The sequence below is a fragment of the Apteryx rowi genome, unplaced genomic scaffold (genome assembly GCF_003343035.1).
Source record: "Apteryx rowi isolate R43461 unplaced genomic scaffold, aptRow1 scaffold_246, whole genome shotgun sequence".
Taxonomy (NCBI): Eukaryota; Metazoa; Chordata; class Aves; order Apterygiformes; family Apterygidae; genus Apteryx; species Apteryx rowi.
This window is the reverse complement of record NW_020448819.1, coordinates 798276-820173: the sequence shown is the minus strand read 5'-3', so window position 1 is coordinate 820173 and position 21898 is coordinate 798276. Positions and strand designations below refer to the sequence as shown.

At 35.4% G+C, this 21898-nt stretch overlaps 2 protein-coding genes across 2 annotated transcripts in view; one reads left to right on the top strand and one right to left on the bottom strand.

The window, feature by feature from the left end:
* LOC112966520 (protein FRA10AC1) overlaps nucleotides 1-21898 on the bottom strand; it is a 43290-nt gene that overhangs the window by 2822 nt on the left and 18570 nt on the right. Inside the window, exons 3-13 of the mRNA XM_026066706.1 lie at nucleotides 18301-18377; nucleotides 16214-16306; nucleotides 16086-16131; nucleotides 14984-15060; nucleotides 14212-14295; nucleotides 13645-13729; nucleotides 7546-7591; nucleotides 2752-2865; nucleotides 1698-1740; nucleotides 830-954; nucleotides 204-242 (exon numbers count right to left, since the gene is read on the bottom strand). Of these exons, the coding sequence (XP_025922491.1) occupies nucleotides 204-242; nucleotides 830-954; nucleotides 1698-1740; nucleotides 2752-2865; nucleotides 7546-7591; nucleotides 13645-13729; nucleotides 14212-14295; nucleotides 14984-15060; nucleotides 16086-16131; nucleotides 16214-16306; nucleotides 18301-18377 (829 nt within the window). The remainder of the gene's footprint in view (nucleotides 1-203; nucleotides 243-829; nucleotides 955-1697; nucleotides 1741-2751; nucleotides 2866-7545; nucleotides 7592-13644; nucleotides 13730-14211; nucleotides 14296-14983; nucleotides 15061-16085; nucleotides 16132-16213; nucleotides 16307-18300; nucleotides 18378-21898) is intronic.
* The window catches only part of LGI1 (leucine rich glioma inactivated 1), a 33480-nt gene continuing 32667 nt past the window's right edge, over nucleotides 21086-21898 (top strand). Inside the window, exon 1 of the mRNA XM_026066687.1 lies at nucleotides 21086-21289. The gene's annotated coding sequence lies outside the window, so the exon portion shown is untranslated. The remainder of the gene's footprint in view (nucleotides 21290-21898) is intronic.

Genomic DNA, 21898 nt, shown 5'->3' with positions numbered 1-21898 from the left:
GAAAATTCCTAACAGTTTATCTCCAAGAGTTTAGAAGTAACTATTTTTTGACCCTTCACATCTCTGCTTGTTTTCACACAGCTTTCATAGCATCTTACGAAGTATTAAAACTGCCAGTGAATAAAACTAGGACCAATGACAACTGAATATGGCACAACTTATTACAAAAACATAAAAATGCAAAAGATATTCAAGTCCTTTACCTTTATCAGAATTATCTGAATCTTCTGAAGAAACTTGATCTAGAAAAAAACAACATTTAAAAAATAATAAGCCTATCTTGGTTTTACCCATTTTCTTAAAATGTTTGCAAGGATAGATTTATCACAATATATTACACATAAGCATGTGCACATGCATGCACACACCATTAATTTAAAGAAAGAAAGAAAACACTGAAGGAAAAACTATTTTGTTTTTTTGCATGAGTTCAAAGGTCATCAGTTCGAGCTCAAATGTTATCCCAAGATCTGTGGTGTAAAAAGGTTATCTTACATTACCAGAAAGCTTTCAACCCCAAAGCCTCAAAGAATCAGATACTTTAGAATCCCTTCTGGCATGCAACGTCCCAATTCTTAGACCACTTCTCCTTCCAATGCTATATTTTTCAAAAGGCTCTCCCGTTTCTGTAAATTGTAAAAAATTTGTCTTTTTGCAAATTTACATTTTTGTACACCTAAGAAATTTTATTTAACTAAGAAATTTACCTTTTTTGACTACCAAAGTTACACAGTCCAGATACATTTATGTATCTATAGCTATGGCAGCGCTAACACCCAACATATTCTTAGAATATTTTCACAATGGAAAGTTTAAAATTTAAATTTACCTTTATGGGTCTTTTTTTTGGACTTGCTTTTTGTTGAACAAGATAACTTTGTCTTCTTAACTTTTGGTTCTTTAGAGTTCAGTATAGTTGTGCCTCTTTTCTTCTTTGATTTGATTTCTTTCCTCCTTCAAAAAATGAATGTTTATCCTCTATTATATGTACTCCTCAAACAACAGTAAACCTTAGATATCTAATACAGTCAAACAGTTGTCATTCTTTCTGAAAATTATTACTAGATAAAAAATGCAGTTAAAAAATGAAAGTGGTATAGAAACATTATAGCTATATAGTTGAAGACAAAGGTCAGGAAATGCTAAAGGTGCTAAAATGACACTGAACTGGCAATCAAAGATTAAATACAGAAAATAATGTTATACCATGTGCCCGCTTTATATTGATAAAGGTAGAAATCTAAAATTTTTTATGTAGCAAACTTAGTTTTTTGCACATGTAATAACAAAAATGCAGTGAATACAATTTCTTTTATATTTTCTTATCTGATAGTGATAAAACCTGAGGTACAAGAATCTTAAGCCTAAGAACCTACTGCAGATCAACAATCTATTCATTTTATTTTCAGTATTATTTATGTGGGCTTACTGTGTGACAACAGCCAATTTTTTTACAGCTTGTTTGGCCAAAAGCAGTCAGGGAAATTGATTCAAAGGAAGTATTACTCTGAAGCCGACAAACAGAAAATATGTTTGACCATTCTTATTCAGGATTGAATCAAATCAGTGACTTCATAAGAACTCCAGAACAGAAGTTTTCTAACCATCTATCTGAAGGTTTTTTCCCTATTTTTCAGGTAAGCATAACTGGAACCTATTAATAATTCAGTCCCCATATTTTCAAAATATTGTATTACCGGTGATGAAAGTTAAGTTTGTAGGAACATTCTGGACACAGTCCTGAAAAAGACAGAACAAGAACATTACAGCCGTGTATTTGATAAGCATAATTAACAAAACTTATTAATAAATTTATAAAACTAGATATAACATTTTCTTCAAATTTTATTAACTCTTCCTCCAACACAAGTTATATTATGATTGCAGGCAGGGATAAGAAAAATAACATGATCAAAGTTTTCAGTACAAATCTAAAGTTTAATAAATTTGGAGAAAGATCACAGGTTTACCTCTGGCAACTCTTCATAAAAAACTATCAGTGTTTATCATGTACAGATAGCACATTTTATGGATCTTTGTGGACAGATCAGATTGTTCTACAATTATACTGAAGACCTGTGAGTCTCTTAGAGCTTCTACAAAGAACAAATGCTGCCAAACAGAGTGCCTTTCTGTGGACAAAAAAACCCCGCCATTAGTTTCTTTTACACAAAATATATGTACTCTGTGATATGGTTAACTGAACGTATCAACAAGTACTCGAATAAGATGATCTCACTTAAGAAATAAGAATGGAAAAGGAATTAATTTAATTTAAATTAGAATTTTTGGAAGAAAATGTAAATATTAAAAACAAAATTAATTGAGCTGAAAGTGTACAAAAGTTGTCTGTTTGAAAGCCCTAAGAACTCCTAAGCCACACAGCTTGTTAGGCAATGGCAGTGAGGAAACTAACCTTGCAATTCAGTATTGTCCATTAAAAATAAACAAGCTTATTTACGTAATAGCTTATAATCAGGTATTCGAATTGTATTACATACAAATTATACATCATGAAGTGCTCAACCTGTAACAACTTTGTCATACGTAATGATAGCAGCCATTCTCACCAAACCATCGTACTACCTGTAATTAATCTAACAAAATCATCTCCTCTACAGCAGCTTATTTTCCACTGTGCATATACTAATATCATTATCACCGAGTCTCACGCTACACCTTGGAAAGTGTGAGATATTTGTCTTTAAGTTTACATATTCTTGAAGGCCAGCAGAAGAAGGGCTGACTTACTCAATTTCACAAGGGCATTCCTCTTTTCACCATGTTCAACGTAACCAAAATTCACCTCCCAGCTCCTCAGGCCTTCCTTCTCGTCACAGTGCTTATTTCCACAGGAAAACTGACCTTTAAAGAGGTCAAAAAAAGCAAACCAAGGTTGAATGATTAACATGCATAGGTTTGGGGTTGTTATTTCCAGTTTTGCTCAGTTTTTGGTTTTTTGTTTTCCATTTCTTTCAAAGAAAAAGGCCCCAGAGCTAAAAGAAAATCTAGGTTAAGGAACTAGTAAGAGCTATAGATCAATCATATTTGTCTCATATTGCATATTTACAAAGAAAGAACATAACTTGAGCTTTATTTTACATTATTCTAGAAGACGGGAGATGTTCAGAAAAAAAGCATAATACTGAACTTTGGAAAAACTTCTAGTTAATAATCAAAGAAAATGAATGTTACTAGGGTATTTTCTATATCCTAAATGATTACTTACTTAGCAGAGGGTGATGGATCAGAAGGTGCAATTCAGACATACATCTTTAACGACATCAAACTACTCAGAGTACAACATATATACAAAATTAAGATGTCCATATTCTGATTACAAGTCTACCTCACCTACTGGACAAACAATTTGTATTCTAATGACTTTCCAGAAACACTTTATTTTTCTTTAAAGAAAGGAAAAACAATACTAGAAAAAAGAAGAAATGCAATTCTATGAGAAAGTATGCAGCAGCTTCAAAAACTTCTGGGGGTTCATTATATTAAACACAATATCAGTTTTAAAACAATTTACACATAATGTATGTTGTTCACACAACTGTGTTCCCAATATTGCAGTTAATAGACACATATATTTCCTCTGCGGAGGACTAGTATGTATGCAGTGCTGGTGGTAAGGCTCTGTATTAACAGGCTCACAAGCAGGACTGTGCGTGAAAGATTAACCTTAGAGCATTCTGTTTAAGCTGCTAACTCGCGGATTGGCAGCGTCCTCAGATACTTCAGTTCTGCAGTCTAAAACCACCTGCAATGCCAACACTTGAACCAAAGAAAATAGGGCTCCAATAAAAAAATATTTTCAAATGAATATGCATTAAATATGTTTAACCCTATGTAAGATAAAATGTTATCACGAATCATTTATATCAGTTATAAAGAGGAAAAACTATAAAGAGAAATTTATCCCCATATAAAACTTTTGGGAACTTAACTACACTGTGTTAATTTCATGTCTTCTAAAAAAATTCCCAAAACAAATCCAGAAAAACAGGCACAGAAGAAAAAAGATACAGCAGCTTTATTTATGATTAGCTGCTCTTTACAGTATATAGAACCACTTGTGGATATTTTGCTTTTTGCATGGGATATTTCACATTTTGCCTGTGAGACTGGATACATCGACAACAATGACGTTGAAAGAGCATCTTCAGACTGCTAAGTCATGCAATGAATGTTGAGTAAACCAGGACTTAGACTGTGTAAATCACCATAATTCTGTCCCCTGATACACTTACTCATATTTATGATGGTCTAAATATTTGACATTGTGATTTTTTTCCAACAGACCCCTAATCCATACTGTATACATATATATAAGCAGCCAGACTTTTCTTATCCTCATCTTGCACTTTACAATCCCTACAACACATATTCAAACCTGGCCTTGAGCACAGAATTCTACTTTTCCTGAATGTTTCTTCAATAGTATTTAACACTGTAGTATAGCTGAATATCATAAAAGCATTTCAGATGTATATTTTTGCAAAGAAATAAGAGATCATTATAATCCCCATTTTATAGATGCAGAACCTGAGTCAGAGGGAACTACGCACCAGACAGTTCAGTACTTGAAATGCGACTTTTCCCACAGTGGAAGCTCTAGTTCCCAGCTAATACCTGGGCTGCCTATAAAATGCAGAGTTAGATGTCCAAGAAAGGAAGACATGGAAACCAGTGTGCCAAGTGGATAGTTACCTAATTTAATCAGAAGAAAAAAGTATATCCTAAACCACATATGTGTCCGGAGTTTTGTCACCTTGCTATAAGCTGCCTTCATTTCCACAATTACAAATCCTATAATCTGTTAAATATTTGCTTTCAAAAACTGTTAGTTCCTTCTGCTTCTCACAGAAAAGCAGAATAAGTGGAAAATACAAGTACTGCACATGCAAGCTAAATGAAATACTGAAAATTAAATACACTAAGGAAATCCAGAAAGTCAAAAGACTGAATTTAAAGATTTAAGATTTTGATCAAAACTCAGGCATACCAAACTGGTACATGGATACACGGTGCACTAACCTGGGTATTGACAGTTTGCATTTTCCATGGAGGAAATTAAGAGAAATAATAAATGGACGCAAATTTGGAAGAACATTTGCTCAGATGAGGTAAAGCATATTATATGTATATTTATCTATATATAAAATAGGCTAAGAAAGACACTACTATCATAAAAGTGAAATGTTATTTCAATGAAATCGTGAAAACACACAGGGTAGATCAATTTGCAGGTATTAAACCCTACTCTGTCAAATAACACATACCTAGTTTACGTATTTTTATTACTGAATCTACTATCAAAACACTAAAAAAAAGGGTAAGTAAACCCCAGCAAATATATCCACATGTTCAGCTTTCCTCTTTCTGCATATTGCTGAAAGTCCTATTTCACCTCTGTCAAATGAACTTGTTACCTATTTTCCCACCAGAAGTTTGTCCACGATCTCATTTTGCCTCAACTATCTTTTATTTCATATTTTCATGCCATGCCCTGCTATTGGTGTTTCAAAAGTAGAGGGAAAATGTACTTAGGAAGGCATATAAAATAAATATTTTAAATAGCTTAAAGCTTTTCATTTTAAGGATTTATTTTCAGGGCAACTCACGTGCCTACTATTCACTGATGTACAAACTTTAAAATAGGAATTCTACGTTAATTTAAGGTTACAGTTAAGGAAATACCCATTTTGTGGAACCCTTTACTGAAGAATACACAGATATTACACCATTAATTGTCATTAAGATTACATTTTAAATGTAATGAGACTCAGTAGAGATCTTCAATATGACCTTCTTTCACAGTCCTTACAAAAAAAGATTGGAGTGGGAAAGAAGAGAAGAAAAAAATAATCTGGCATTTACAATTAGTAATTTAAATGATACCTTTCCTTTCCCTCGTCCTAACCCTCCTCCCCCCCCATCACCTGGCAAAGACATGGAAAACAAAGCAACCCAATGTCAGTAACTCATTCTTCTCTCTCCTCCTTAACACACCCCAAGCCATAATACAACTGGCTCTCGCCCCTAGTGTTTTCACAGCTTAAATAAGGCACACGCTAAGTTAATGCTCTCTTTTTTAAAATGTGAATTATCAAACATCGATAGCTGAACAAGGTTAGTATTAATACTTTACTATAGTTTATTATCAACAATTTCTATTACTGAATTACACTTTAAAAAGGAAAAAAAAGGTGTTAAAGATTCGGTTTTTCTTAAATGACCACTTCAAAGCGTGTTTGAAAACATCTAATACACCAGATAACACTGATTTCTTGCGCCCCTTAGTGGTGAAAGCTACTACTTCTCAATTCCTACGTTCTAGCTCTAAAACAAGCTTTACATTTTCCATTAGAATTTCTTTCAAAAAGCTTAAAACGTGTAATTCTGCACTTTCTCCCACGTTTTTAAATATGGACTAGCACATAGTAAAAGTATAATACAGCTTGAAATTCCTCCTCAAGAAGACATAATTATTCATAAATTATTCATTTTTCATTTAATTTTAGTTATCTTTTTGAAGTGTTGGATAAAGCACATAACCATATTAAAGTCAGCTATTTGTTAAAATAATTCTTAGTGCTGAAAGCAACATATGACTACAACAACTGCTATCTTTAGGAGTTTTAAGTAGTATTTATAGATTTTTAAAAAATTAATGTTCACACTTCTTCCTGTGAAACATGTTATCAAAAATTAAAAAAACAAGTGTTGTATTTCTAAGTTCTTGCAATATGTTATAATAAAGAGAGCTATTTACAGAACTATACTGATCAACAACATCACTCCATTCAATTTTCTTGCATGTGCATGCAGGACTTCTGAGAACAGGACACGGACATGAATATTTCACTTACAGCAGTAGCAAGATTTTCCCATAACCTTCTTGTCTGTTCAGTTACTTGAAAAAGTCCATGCCCTTAGGCCATGGAACGGTATCCCAATAAAACATCTATAAGAATTTGCATGCAGAAACAGTCAGAATGAGCTACTGTGTCAGAAACAGGTCTAGGAGACATGGCCACCATTTTCATGGAAGCTTTCCAAAACAGCCCGAAACAGACATCACACATAGAGCTTAAATTAAAAAGCTGGAAATCTGTGAAACAACACTGGAGAAACTGTTAAGAAAATGATCTTCTGAGGAAAAAGTATTAGGACACTAATTAAAGGCAGCAAAGACTAATAGGGCAATGGAGAACTATTGGACAGAAGCAGCTAAAAGACATATCTATGAAATTCTACATTATCAAATGCAGTATGATGGTGTTCATTACAAATTAGAGCTTGTGAAAACAAACCATATGTTCCCTTAATTTTTATTAATATAGATCATCATGCACACTAAACATACATAGCATAAAACAAAGCTAAGACTTAGGTCACTTTAGTGCCTGTCAATGTCTGATACACTTATCAATATCAAGAACTGCCCCCAAACTGTCAAACAATTATAATGTCAAAAAGCAGCAAGAAACACAATAGTCAAGGAGAAATGTAACATAAAATGAAAGACAGCATTACCTTTTCCTGAAACTACTTCCTTCTCATGTCGCCATCTAAATCCAAACTGTTATGATAAAAAACAAATTTAAGTTGTGAATAGTCAAATGTGAATGTAAAGATTAATTTTAGTAAACTGCTGTCCTGCACATGTGTTCATCCATTCAGTTCTGATTAATAAAATTTAATTCCTTTCTCTGTTAATTAGCAGTACCTCTGACTCTGCTTGTCAGAGGGATTCCAATTTACTCCTGCAATTCAAATTCCAGGAGATGCTGATCAGTACTGAATTAAAAACATCCTGAAAGCTTTCCTAGCAGGCAGAAGAACAAACTGGAAGTTAGGAGAGACTGACTCCACTAGATTCTTCATTGCAACTGTCCACACTGAAAACTGAGATCATTGGAATACTGAAAAGACACAAAAGCAAATTTCAGTGCCCCACCTTTCACAACCTAATGACTAAAGATAAACACCCCCCCCCCTTTACACTGCCTAGAAACTTCACATGAAGATAATCCATCTACTATTTTTGTTTTCCAACAGAATCTGCTTCATCGTCTCAAATGGCAAGTGAAGCCTCGTGAAAAGATCAAAGAGGGAATGGAGCAAGAACGGCCTGGGAGAAATAATTTTATTTTCATTAGCAATTAGAAAGAGGGGATAAAACTTAGTGGCATACAACTTGTTCAAAAAGGGCTGTCTTGTAATTTCATTTAAAATTCATGAACATTGCATGACAAGAAGATAAAATGAAATTTTGCTCTGTGAGCAAAGCACATAAAATCCAAAATTTCATGTTAAAAGATAGAGGGAAAAAAAGGCTTCTGAGATCATAGAGGCACGTCCCTTAGATCATGAAGTTTCTATTTGGGCATCCAAAGACTGAACTTACACAAATGTGTGTTTTGTAGGTTCAGTGGCATAAATTCTATAATATATTGGATTTATCTGAATTGTTCTTAATCTAATTTTAAATGCTCTACAGAAGCACAGGTATCTGTTGTTGTGTGTGGTCTTTACTGTTGTTGATTTTTTTAATAAACCATAATAATTCATTATCTGAAGGGCAACAGCATGGACTTCTCATGTGAAAAGAGCTATGCGGTTCAGAGAACACTGGGAAAAATAGGGGGCCAAAAGTTTTGCCTCTTAAGAATGTGCTGTAAACTCATGTAAATTCTTTGCAGCTTACTAACTACAGCTTGAAAGCTGAGCAGAAAGAGATCAGTAGCCAAATATTTCCTCTGCTCTGAGTTTCCCCAAGTCAATATATCACATAGAAGATGCCTAAGAAAATTAAAAATCTGAACACCAATAAAATATTTGCCTCTTGATACCAGTCTACTCATTCTGGAATTGGAGATATAATATACACTATGTTTCATACCTATTGGTTTCACTGGTAAAAAAAATTGCAAGAGAAGATCACACTCTATACCATACTATACACAATTTGCTAAGGCAGGAACAGCTTGTGCTTAGCCTACTCTACAATCTGCAGCGTGGTCTAAAAAAGTACCATTTTAACCACTCATGCTTCAGTCAAAAATTTAAACAATTGTAAAAAACAAGAACTGTGCTGAACAGCTCATTGGAAACAGAACGTAAAATATACTCGTAAAGGATTCATAAAGGAATCCAGATCTCACAGTTTTTAAATCTGTTTTTTTAAATAAACCTCCACAAATTTAACAATCCTCCACAATCATTTAACACAGCTTTGCAGTACATTTCCCAATAATACAATAGTAGCAAAGCAGTCCAAGTACAATCCTGCTGATGGTCTATCTGCATCATAAAAATTCACTAGAAAGATTCATCATGATCAGCAGTTGAATAAAAATTATGTCATGAGGTACACGCAAACAAATTTCACTGACCTCACTACGTCTCCTTCAAAAAAACAGGGATACAAGCTTTGATTTGGACTCTACTTTCTACCTTTTATATTTAGAATGGTATGGTCTTGCAAAGCTGCCTGATAAATTTCTGCTAACAGTTTCGAATGTATTTTATTACGTCATAACATCATGTTCCAAGTGATTTGTGCAGCAGTTAAATAAAGATGTCACATCTTCCTAGCAGTTCAGCTGAAGCGTGGAAACAAAGTCCTAGTCTCAACTGGTCTCTCTTACTGAGCTGTAAATTATTCTCCTATTGGATATATACATAACAGTAATATAAAAATAATTCTGTGACTACTGTTTGATCTTAAGAGTGACGTTAATTGTTTTTTTTTGCTGTTTTAAAGGAGATTTGCTGTTTTACAGGGTATTCTAATTCTGAAAAGCTTGCCATTCAATTGTTAAATACTGCAAGTTTAGGAGGAAATATCAACAGTATTTTGCCATTATTTCTGCATGCATGTGCTGTAAATCATAAAATACAATTCTACCTTACCTGTACATTTGCTTTCTCACAGTCCCTCTGCCACTTCACCAATCATTGAGTTATCCATGCTCACTTTTGCTACTTAAGTAGTCTTTTATACATTTTCCCCTACAGTCCACACTTGACCCATTAAGATACAGATCAGATGATATTCTTACCGAATATTTCCTAAGTACAGCAAGTCTGGAAAACAAGAGCAAAAGTAACAGAAAAGAGGGAGCCAGAACCACCTGTGGTATTCTTTACAGCAAGCCCAGTTTACAAGTTGGACAAAAGCTGTCCTTGTGCGTGATTCATTTTTGACAAATCAGTCTTCCAGCAACTAGGGGAAAATGACAAAGAGTGCCGAAGGCTAAGAAGAAACAAATAAAATAAAAACATAATGATTGAAATCCTCTAACTATGCTGCAATACCAGGAACTGTAGCTGAAACTACATAGGAAAATTAAAAATTAGCGTAGGTTCTTGAAGTCAGCCTGCAAAATAAAGGAAACCAGAAGCAACATCAGCAAATGACAACTATTCTGCCTCACAGTCTTTGGTAAATGAGTTCAACAAGATCCTAAATGAGTTATTTCTCTATCTACAAGGTAGACCAAGACCAAGTAGTACAAATCCAAAACAGATCCTTTACAAGAGTATCAAATGCCTGACTTAATAAAAAACGATAGTTAAAAAAGTGGATGACATTTTAATATCCATAAACAGTAAAATTCCCAAATTAAAATGTGGACTGCTTGAGTAATATTGCCTGTAGCAACAACTAAGATGTCCACAGTCACTTCTTTCAGGAAAAAAGGAAAGTATTAATTTAGACAAAACACTGAGGAAAAATGCCATAGATATTTAAAATTTTTCTTCTCACAAAAATGCTGACATCTCTTCCATGCTGACAAATAGTGACTGAATATTCTGACACAGTAGAAGACCAATTGGCCTAGAAATCTGAAAATGATCTGGAAAGAATCAAAAGAATAAAATAGATTCTGTTTGATGACCAGGTGTCAGATAGTTTTAATTTCTTAGCAACTGGGAGACATTTCCAATCCGTTAAGCTGTAAAACAAAGCACAGAGACAGCAAATAAGAACTCCCCTGGGACAAGTGAGAAGACAGAGAGAAAAGTACATTTTTAGTCCAATACTGAGCCAAGTAAAACTTAAGTGGAAAACACTCTCCTTTACTATACAGCAAAACTGACAATAAAATTGAACTATCTGACGATGTAGATGGTCATTTATCAGCCTCAGAGCTTGCAGACAGACACACAGAGGTTCAAATACAGCCTTGACCTAAAAGAACTCTCGTCTAGGGCAAATGCAAGGAATAACAGACCAACAGCAGGAAAAAGCTGGAAGAGCACTTCCACTGTCTACAGGGACGATTAGCCTCATATTAGAGGGCCTCCTCGGCATTGCTCATTAAAATTAAAAGAGAAAGAAAGATTACATGCTCTACCTATGTGAAGAAGAAAGCATCTAACCTTCTATATGCAAGAATCCTTGTCTATGAAGCCTAACTGTGAGAGTGGAACCATTTAAAAAAATTCAAAGTGAACGAAGACCCTGGTGTTCAGTCATCCCTCTGCCAGAGACATTTCTTTAATCAGTGCATCTTCATGGTCTTGAGGTAAGGACCAGTTTGGAAAGAATGACAAAATCTTCACAACTTCATAAAACATAAGCTTTTGCTTCTCTTTTTTTTTTTTCTTCCATATTTAGGCTACTAAAAGTTGACTATGAACTTCTGTTAAGATTGCATGGGGAATAATTTTAAGAATATCATGAACTTTATGAAGTCACACACAGCAGGTGTATGTTTTCTTATTGTTTTCTTTGGAGCTTTGATCTTTGACAAGGTACTGTGCTGATTCTTCAGACCTTGAGAGGGTCCCTGCCATGAAACTGCTACTTATTATTCAGTGATTAGGAAAACTGTGTGTTTTTGCAGAATAAAAGTTCTAAATGAGATTTCAGTTGCAATTTCTGTGCAGAGGTCTGTAGAAGAATTAGCTCTCTAAAGGATTTTGGCCAATATCAAAACAACTAAAAGCTGTGATAAGACAGGTGAGTATGTATATGCAAGTCTCAATGTAGGCAACATAAAAAACCCCAAACCTCCAACTTTAGTTTGACATCACCTAAGAGGATATGGAGCATGATAAACTATCACATGAAAGGCTGAGACGCCTGTTACCCACCCTGCACCTCTCGTAACACCACCACAGCAAAATAGAAGGCATGTGGGGCTAAAGTTATCCTATTTCCAGTTTCTGGAAATACAGAAAAAGAATCAAGGCAGAATAAACCTGAAAGCGCAGACTGCAACCCGCTGGTGTGAACGGGAACTGATTAACAGCCCATTTCTGACTTCCATCTTTCTGTACCAAAAGTGGGCACGGATAAATCAATAATTGACAAAGACCTGGAGAAAGGACTCTTACATGGTCATACCATATATGAGGACAGAAAGCATAACCTAATGTAAGAAAACAAATTACACGATACATCAGTGTTTTGCTGAAATGGAAATTTAAAAAAATAGAGATAACAAGACTCATTCTTATTAGCCTAAAGAGAAATTCAGAGTGACCTCACACAGCCAGGACAGTCGCATTCGACTCTGGAAGGGAAATACTGTTCACACAAGAAAGGAAAAAATAGGAAACTGGGACAGAACAGTTTCCCACCAAAGATAGCAAACATATGGAAACTTGGCACAGTAACGAAAGAAACAAAATCTGTAAGTAAACTCAAGGGAAACTCAGTTATTTTTTGAGGAGGGGAAGGGATTGAGGCATGTGAAATAATTATAGGAAAATAAAATCACTCCAAAAAAAGGGGGAGAATACATCTTCAGCATTTTAATTTTTAATTTTCTTTAGAAGGCTGACATCTTTTCCACCTAATACTGGAGTTTAAGCCCAGTCCTTGCAAATATTTACCAGTGAATATCATTTTCAATACTATAAATAGTCTCAAAGTACTTTATATAGACACTGTTTGCAGGGCTGCTTTGTTACTATGTGGTAACAAAACACTAATCCATGTATATGTTCAGCAATATTCTTTGCAAAAAATCACAATACAAAATTAACCTACTCATTTTGACTAAGAGGTTAGTCAGTCAAAAACTCAGAAAAAGCAAAGGCTGTTACAGTTAAGAAGAAAAATTGATGGTGGAATTTGGCTGTTTCTCTGAATAAATTCTACTTACTTACAAAGAATGGACAAATCATATTTCCATAATCAGAAAAGAACAACCAGCACGAGACACTGCTTCTGAGCATGCATTTGCGTAATTTTTTCAGCCAGCATCCAAGTACAAAACTCTTTTTAGACTTTTTTTGAAGAAAACAGCAACATTCCCAGGTTTTTCTTAGGCTTCATCTAGTGCTTCTCTGTAGGCAAAGCTCTCTAGCCCTCTCTCCCTAACCTCTCTGCATTTTCTGCCTTTCTTGTACACAATATACCTCTTCATAAAACATCAGACAGAAACGTTTGTATTCCCACGCAAGCACATTTTTGGGGCAGTGACAATGCTTGGATTCAAACTTACTACTGCTTATTAAATAACTTTACAGTTTCTCACAATTCTCTTACTAGGGAGGGGGTTATTAACAGTCTGGTTTCACAACACACTATCACAGGAAGGCAATTTTAAAGTAAATGCCTGCTTAAACAGGACATAATTTAAAACCAAGGTGATTTACAATACTGAATTGTACCTTATTCTCTTTGTATCTACTAAGATCTGCTATACAGTATTCTTTGAATAATTTATCATAATACTTCTTTGCAAGCCTCTTCTCCCTGTAACAAAAGGGATTATTTTTATTAAATACAGAACATAATACAATTCATTTTACATTGCAATGGCACTAGCAAGACAAGGACACATTGTTCCATCCGAAGAACACAGTTTGCAGAACGAGAAATGCAACGGAAATAAACTCAGTGAGCTAAGGAGCGATTACCATAAAACTGAAAAATACTTTTGAAGTATATCTACACCACAAAATAAACTATATTTTTTCAAACTACGTTTCCTTCACAGTTTTCAGAACAGTCATTCGAGTCTCACAGAGAATACACAAATATTGGTTAGCTCTTTCTGTCACCAGTTAGTTTTACCACTGAGTGGTATTACTATACCTTCTAAAGGTCTTTCGTTTTTAAATGTATTAAAGATTAAAGAATGAACACTAAGTATGCATAGTAATTCTTAATATGGACGCCACAAATTTAGTACAAAATGACCTAAAAATAATATGTCTTATAAAAGTTCTAGTTACCAATTCATGTCTACTTCATCATCTTCTTTCCACAGGAATCTATGGTTTTCTCTTATAACATCAAGATCCGTCTTGTCATTTGCTCTATAAAAGGGCACTTTTATTTAGTACAAAATAACATTAAAATGAAAAGTCAGTCGCACAATAATTTGGCAAACATCCCTATTTCATAGTTGTTATCTCCAGCTCACTGCATAACAGAATATATTGCTATTGAATAAAAACTATTCAAGAATATATTACAGCTTGGCATACCTTTTCCCAAAGGAAAAAAATATATATATCACAGTGGCAAATAGCCCTGAAACTGTGGCTGACTTGATCCTGTCTGAAAATACTTTTTAAGAAAACAGTTACATTAGGAGGCAGTTACATAGAGTTCCGAAGAAGGAGATTGTTATTCTGGACAACTGATAGTAATTCTGCACATTTCACAATTATTCCAGACTGATATTTGCAAGGTACTGCCAGAAATTTCTCAATGTACCTTCCTGAAAATTAATGTTCACCTGTCATCTTTCCTTTTACATAACAAAACAAGAAAAATTCAGCTCATGGCAAGCTCTTATATAAAAATAATCGTGGAAAATGAAACAAGACTGTTAACAATTCTGTGTTTTGGATATTTACAATTACTACAGTTACTCCTTGTGACCAAAAGCATTAACAATTTTATACACAAAAAAACCCTTAAATTACAGCATATATTTAACAGCTTTACATAACAGGGAGGTTTGGGGGCAGCGAAGGGAAGCTTGCTAATGGTTCTTACCTGGAACGTCGGAAATCCTCCCTTTTGCCACCATAGTACAAAATGTAGTCATTCACAAACTTTTTGTGTCTTTCATACTGAATAAAGTAATTAAGGATTTCAGTTTCAGTGCTTATCTTCTTTTATTTTACCAATAGTTTAAAACTAAGAGAATAATAAAACCCCTTTTTATAACTTAAATAAATAAATAAATAAATAACAGAAAGAAGCTTTTTTTCTCAAAAACAGTTTAGTAATTTCCAGAAAGAAAGGAATTAATTAACAATTTTTACTTTATAACCTTTTATAAAGACATGTCCCCTTTATAGGCATGGGAAAGTATATGTAGCTGCTGACCAAATTCGAAAGCTGGTTAGGAGGAGTTATTTTCTGCTTACCTGAATTTCCAGTTAGAGTAACTCTTTCCATATTTAATTTATTCTTTACTTTCCAATTTAGTAACTTTTACTGCTGAAGAACAGCTGTTTAAACAAACAAGGAACTGACAATATTTTGGATACACTCAGTTAAAACATCTCCTAGGTGAAAACTAAATAAAAGGAGAAATTTTGTAAACTAAATGAAGCAGTAGTTATAAAAATAGCTACAAATGATGCATGAAATACAATTAAGAGGTTCAAAAAGAAAGAACTAAAATAAAACTACACATGATACAATACAGGCTTACATTAGATCATCTGTAGAAGATAATATTGGAGATAATGCTTTTTTAAATAGTCTTTTGAATTAATAAATGTGTTTTTGTATTTCAAGCACAAATTAATTTGCCCAAAGCTAATAGCCTTATACAGAATTATATTTTATGTACATGCAAATGAAAAGGCAAAGGCCTCTTTGTGCCAATCTAAATAAAATGCACTGTATAACTTAGTCCAGAACAAGACAACCGAGCATATAGGAAGAGTCTGGAAATGCCTCTACTAGGTAGATCTCAGTAGCAAACAAGCTATTTTGAAGAACTACTCAGTATTTGATGCCACACTGTAAACTTCTGTGAAAACTGAGAAATCTGAAGTAAAGCTTCCTTGACAGAAATATTCCACCACAGTGGAAAACCTGTCTCCCCAACTTCAAACTTGAAAAAAATTAAATAGAAGGATACAGCATCCATAGCTATCAAATGAAATCTTCTTTTTCTTGCTTCTTCCCTGTTAATGACAAATATGTTTGAACAAAAGCTATCGTCACATTATGGAAAAAAAATCTCACAAGAGCGATAATAAAAGATACCTATCCCATTCTTCAGCTGCAACTTGTCTGTGAGCCACATTGCTTTGTTTTGCTTTTTGGAATGGCTTTATCAGAAGGTCATCTTCTTTTATACTGAAGGCAGGGGAAAAAGGGGGAGAAATAAGTTAGTCAGGAACTTTTCATAAGCAATACAACTTCCGTATGCCAAAGTTTGCACTAACTTGAATAGCATTAACTGTTATATCACTACTTTTTATGTGAATAAAACGAAACCTCAGAATCAACATCAGGTTAGACTTTACTTCATTTGCCGGACAAATCCAGAAAGGCACTTGCTTACAGTTAGCATTTAGAGAAAATTGCTTATAATGGCACCTCTTGATTTTTATGAACATTATCACTCTAGAACCACACTGAAAATCTTCATCAATTTCACTCTACCTTTAAAGCAACCTGCAAATCTAGGCTGCATGGCCAAGTCAAAAAAGCAAGGACAGTATGTTCATAGAAAAAGAGTGACTGTTAGTAATCATATCCCATCCTTTCATGATAACGTCTTGACACGTCATTAACCAACGCAGCTTCTCTGACTGTACTCACAAGAACTGCTAATTTAAAACTCATTTAAATACTGTCTTGTGAACTGTATTTGTCACCTGGCAGCTAAAAATACTTCCAGAATTCGACATATTAATGAAAAGTTAAATACAAAGTGATGCACCTTAACTAGCCAGAGGTATATTTAGTTAGTTTCAGTCATCATCAGAGGTGAAGAAGAGTTTTCCATAATTACTAGCCGACAGAAAGAAGGGAAGTCAGAAACCTGTATAAAGCAAGCCAGGGAATTTATATTTCAATCTATGGAATATGGGACACTAAAAACTAAGCATAAAGTATGTTCAAAAGTATCAGTAGGAACAAAATTCCCATAAGGACACTCTGTAAAACAGCAATATGCAGAAGACTGAAGACTATTGTTTCCTTAAAGTGAAAGTATCACCATACTGCAAAAAAAGGATATATACATATGCAGTGAACCCACATTAGAGTCCTACAGGGAACCAGTAGCAGTGTGCTAGAACAAGGGTAAAGATGATATTTTGAAATGCTCCTGATGGTTAACAGCAACCTAGAAATAAGTTCCTAGGAAGTGGAAAGCTAAAATGTGTAACGGCATTTGCAAACTAAAACTGAACAAAAACCTTCACTGTTTTAATGCAGAACAACGATATTTATAAGATAAATGGAACAGCACAATGCCTTCTATTATCCCAGTGATTATAACACTGAAGATTTTGCCCCAGAATGCATTCAGACACTACAAACCCATTCTTTCAATTCCACTACAGAGGAAAGTATGCAAGAGTCCTAGGAAAGTTTCCAGAAAACCTTCTTGAATAAAGTCCAATAACACAGCAAGAAAGAGACAGAAAAAGGTAAGGAAAAATAAATGTGTAACATAAAGTGTTCAGTATTGTGCACGAAGTGGCAAAGGACAATAGTGCCAAAAAAATACATACATTAAAAAAATCTTAATAATAGAATGTGATCAGACTACCAAAAAAAGGCCACTAATTGTGCAAACCACTGAAATAATTGGTAAAGACAATCTAAAATAGGAGACGTGCAGTTACATTTCAAGGATTGAGTACAGCTTCACCAATAAAATTCCCAGGTCTCTTCATAAATTAAATAATAAACAACCAGTATCAGTTCTTCATTTCCTTCAAGCAGGTGCTTTATTTTGACAAAGCCTGCTGCCACTTGGCCTTTTTTTCTTTGCTCTCTCTTAGCAGTTCCACATATCCTGACGGATTAGAACAAAGTGAACAGAGCAGACAAACCCCAGCAGTTAATGCTAATGCTTGGAAAAATGAAGTAGTCGGCTGTGCGAACTGAAAGGCATATAGACATCAGATGGACACGGCAGAACTGATCTTTCTCAGGTGCCCCTTGGAGACATGCCCTGGCAAATTTGACATGAGGAGATGCCGGAAGCAAACAGATAGGTTCATTTTTCATAAACCTTTTCGACATCAGACTTAACATACTTAGCATAATCTTCTGTACTATAGGCCCTTTGCATGGAATACATAATGCAAAGAGTTAATTCTGTATTACATTACCTTCTAGTCTTTTGCACAGACTTTTCTCCATTTTCCTCATCACTAAAATCAGAATCATAGTCACCACGGCCATGTGCCTGAAAACAATAACAGATAATGCAATCAGTACACCTGCTAAAGTAATATAGAAAAAAATTAACTAGAAATCAGTACTGTGCATCATGCATAAGCAAGAGAGCGAGCGAGTGCAAATACTCTCATATGTCCAAACCAAACGCAATGGACAATGCAGAGTATTTTCCAAATAACACAGGGCAAAGGAACTGTGATTTCTCATAGACTTCATCAGTCAAAAAAACACTTTATAAATAATTTATATACAGATATTCCCATATTTAATCTTCATGTAAATGCAGATAACTAAAAGATGGAGAAACATCTTTGGCCTTTCTTTTCAAACAATACCCCTTATACAGGAAAAAGGTGAGTATTTTCCCTAAGAGCTGTTTTTTCACAGGGCTGGAAGACAGCAAATGACGCACCCACATAAAAAACAAAGCTGAGAAAAAAAGTTTTGTGGGCCATGGTACAACATTATCCTTAGAGCTTACATCGGTAGTTGGAAAGCTGGTTGACATGATAATTAAAATACAAACCAACAAGATTCCTGGAAAAACATAAGGTTTAAGCAGCACCAATTTTGCAAAGAGCACTCATACCAAGAAATAAAATCTTTTATTCCACATGCTTGGGACTGCAATGCCAAACTAATGGATATAAAAACACAAAATATTGCATATCTTAATGTTATCAAATTATCAAGCACTGGCTGAAGTCCTGATCTATCATCTCTGTTTTTCAGGATATAGTTACACATCCAGTTCTTCCAGCAGAAGTAGTGGCTAAAGTAGACCAATTTCCTCTCCCTCCCTCCTACTCTTGCACCGTCCTTCCAGTTGCTGAGCTGCAAAGGGTTCAGAAACTACAGGTGAACCAGATCAAGGAACTGACCCAGGTTACAAATGATCCTACCCAAAGGAGATTATTTTAACGCAGATAAGTTCCCTGATACAGTTCACCCACAGCCCCATACCCAGCTATGCCAGCCAAAAGAAGTGGGAGCATAGGGACAGAACAACTAGAGCTCGGAACTGCTTAAACTAGCACTGACACCAAAAAAGCATTTACATAACTCGAACATAATTAGAGCTAACAAGAGAGGGCTGGTTATTACATATCTGCATGTGGAAAGGTTTGGCACATGCTCTGTAAGTATCTTGGTAATTCTTGCTGTGGACAAGAAAAGAAAATGGATTAGAAAGCCAGTGTATTTGATTCAGCGTTGCTGATTTCTGCATTTCCCGTAATCATATTCCTCCTTGGACAAAAAACAGGAAATCTGCAAACTTTCTCCTGAAAGTGAAAAAGAGGTTTCCACTAGTCCTACAGGACAATCAAATAATGAAATCAAAGCTCTTCCACCAGTCTGCAACTTCTTTGTTGTGACTTTGTTGTTTGGCATTTGCATGCTACTATAATACAGCAACAAAAACAACAGAATCTGAAAGAAAGCAAAAAGGCATCATTTCCACTAACTTCCATGTTACTTCCAAGATTAAGCTTTGGACAGAGTACATCAAAACAATTAATTTCAGAGTTTAGGGCAGCATAAGAGAAAAAAACACAATGATACAGCAGCCTAACTACAGTAGTTGAAAAAAAGATGCATCTGTTAGGGACAATTTTGATGAGGTTCCTCTTCTGGATGTAAAGGGTCAACAGTATCCTCTACTGACATTAACAATTTTTGTGTATCATAGAGACTATGTAAAACCCTATCTTTTCTCTCTGATGCTCAAAGACTTTTTTTAAAATTATTATTTGTATTGGATTTTATCTTTTTTCTTACTTTAATAATATCATGTTCTTTACTTGAACTCTCCTGATGACAGACACCAAATTGACACAGCTCTCATAGAAGCATATATTTGAACAAATGCAAATAAAATAATTCTAATTTGCCTTTATGTTTTCTATGTTTCAGGAGACTCATAAAAACAATCAGAACAGTCAAAAAAAGAAAAGTGCTGCAGATATCTGCAGTGTTCTGGTGTAAGTGGGCCTCATGCACTGACAAAAGAGCAGCAATGGTGCTTAGCTCTTGCAGCACAGTCCCATGTTTATTCACACTTCAGCAGCAGGTTTCATAGTTGAGGTATTTCTAACAGCAAGTCTGTCACTATTTTTATTAATGAATCTTATGTGATCTCTATAAAAAGCTGAATACGTTATGAGGTTGATGAAATATAAGTGCAGCAAGTATTTTTATGCTTGGCTTCTAAACCTTAAGAATATCATAGTAATCCAGGAAATGTTTTAAATAGCAAAAATAATGCTTCTCAGGTGAACACCGAGTGCTTCCTTTACACTGAAAGAAAGGGGGAAAGTCCTCACTGACATAATGTGTATGAAAGTCAACACCAGACAGACAAAAGAACAGGCAGAGAAAATCTTGAATAAAAGGAGAGAAAGGTTTTTCTGAAGTGCTTGCCCATGGATGATCAGCCCCAGGAAAGAAGTAGATATACTCAGTAATCAGCTCCCAACTGGCATAGTCAAAGTTCTCTAGGAACAAATTTAAAAAAAAACGGTGAAAGGAAAGCCGCCCCAACAGATGCACACTGTGAGAGGCTCTCGGGAGCTGACGACTGCCTTTTGGGAAGCTGTGGCAGCAAATATAAGGGCAGGTATGGCCACATACTGAGAGGCTGTTCTCCTGACAGGAAAATCTCCACAGCTTCAGGCATTCCTCCAAATCTACAGCCCAAAGATACACTCAGGATGGAAAAAAAAAGAAAACCCACGAGAGAGATCCCGATCCTTGCAGACCACTCCTCCTACAAAGGCAGCAGCCGCACAGGCAAGTCCCGCACTTGGACTGTGCTTTTGCACCAGCAGTTCCAGCACTGCTGGAAGGCGCTCAGGGACAGGGACCGAACGACCGCTGAACTAATGCCTTACGATGATACCAAGATGAGCTGACTTGTAGGTAAGACATCAAAATGAACTCCTTATCCGTCAAAGGATCTCATCCAGGTGCGGATGTAGCTTTTTTTTTTTTTTTAAGGACAGTGTAAATAGACACCTGTTTAGTACTGTGAAGTTTACTCACTCAAGACTGATTTCTCCCCTTCCCTACATTAAAAAAAAAAAAATCCAAGACAAGTAAAATACATTTAATATTTAACTGCAGTAGAGGACAGGCAGCTACCACAGCTTCAGAAGCCGTCCTGGCCGAAAGGACGGGCGCGATGCAGGCGGGTTAGCAGGCTTCGCTGCAAAATACGCGTCCCACCCTAATGACACAGGAGTTTGTAACCGCTGCTTAATTAGCTTTAAACCTGCTGCTCCTTGTAAAAGGAATTACGAATCAAACAAAGTTATTAACATCCCTGACAAAGAAGAAGAGGAAAAAAAAAGACACCCACAAAATAACCCCCTTCTGCAGAGCTTTATTAAAGGTCTAAAAGTGGGAGAAAAGCCACGCTGAGGAACGGGCTGCGCTGGTCAGTCACCACTTGCAGAGCTACTCCCGCCGCTGCCGGAGATGGCGGCGGCCCCGGCCCGGGCGGCCGCGCTGGCCCCGCCCGCTGCTCGC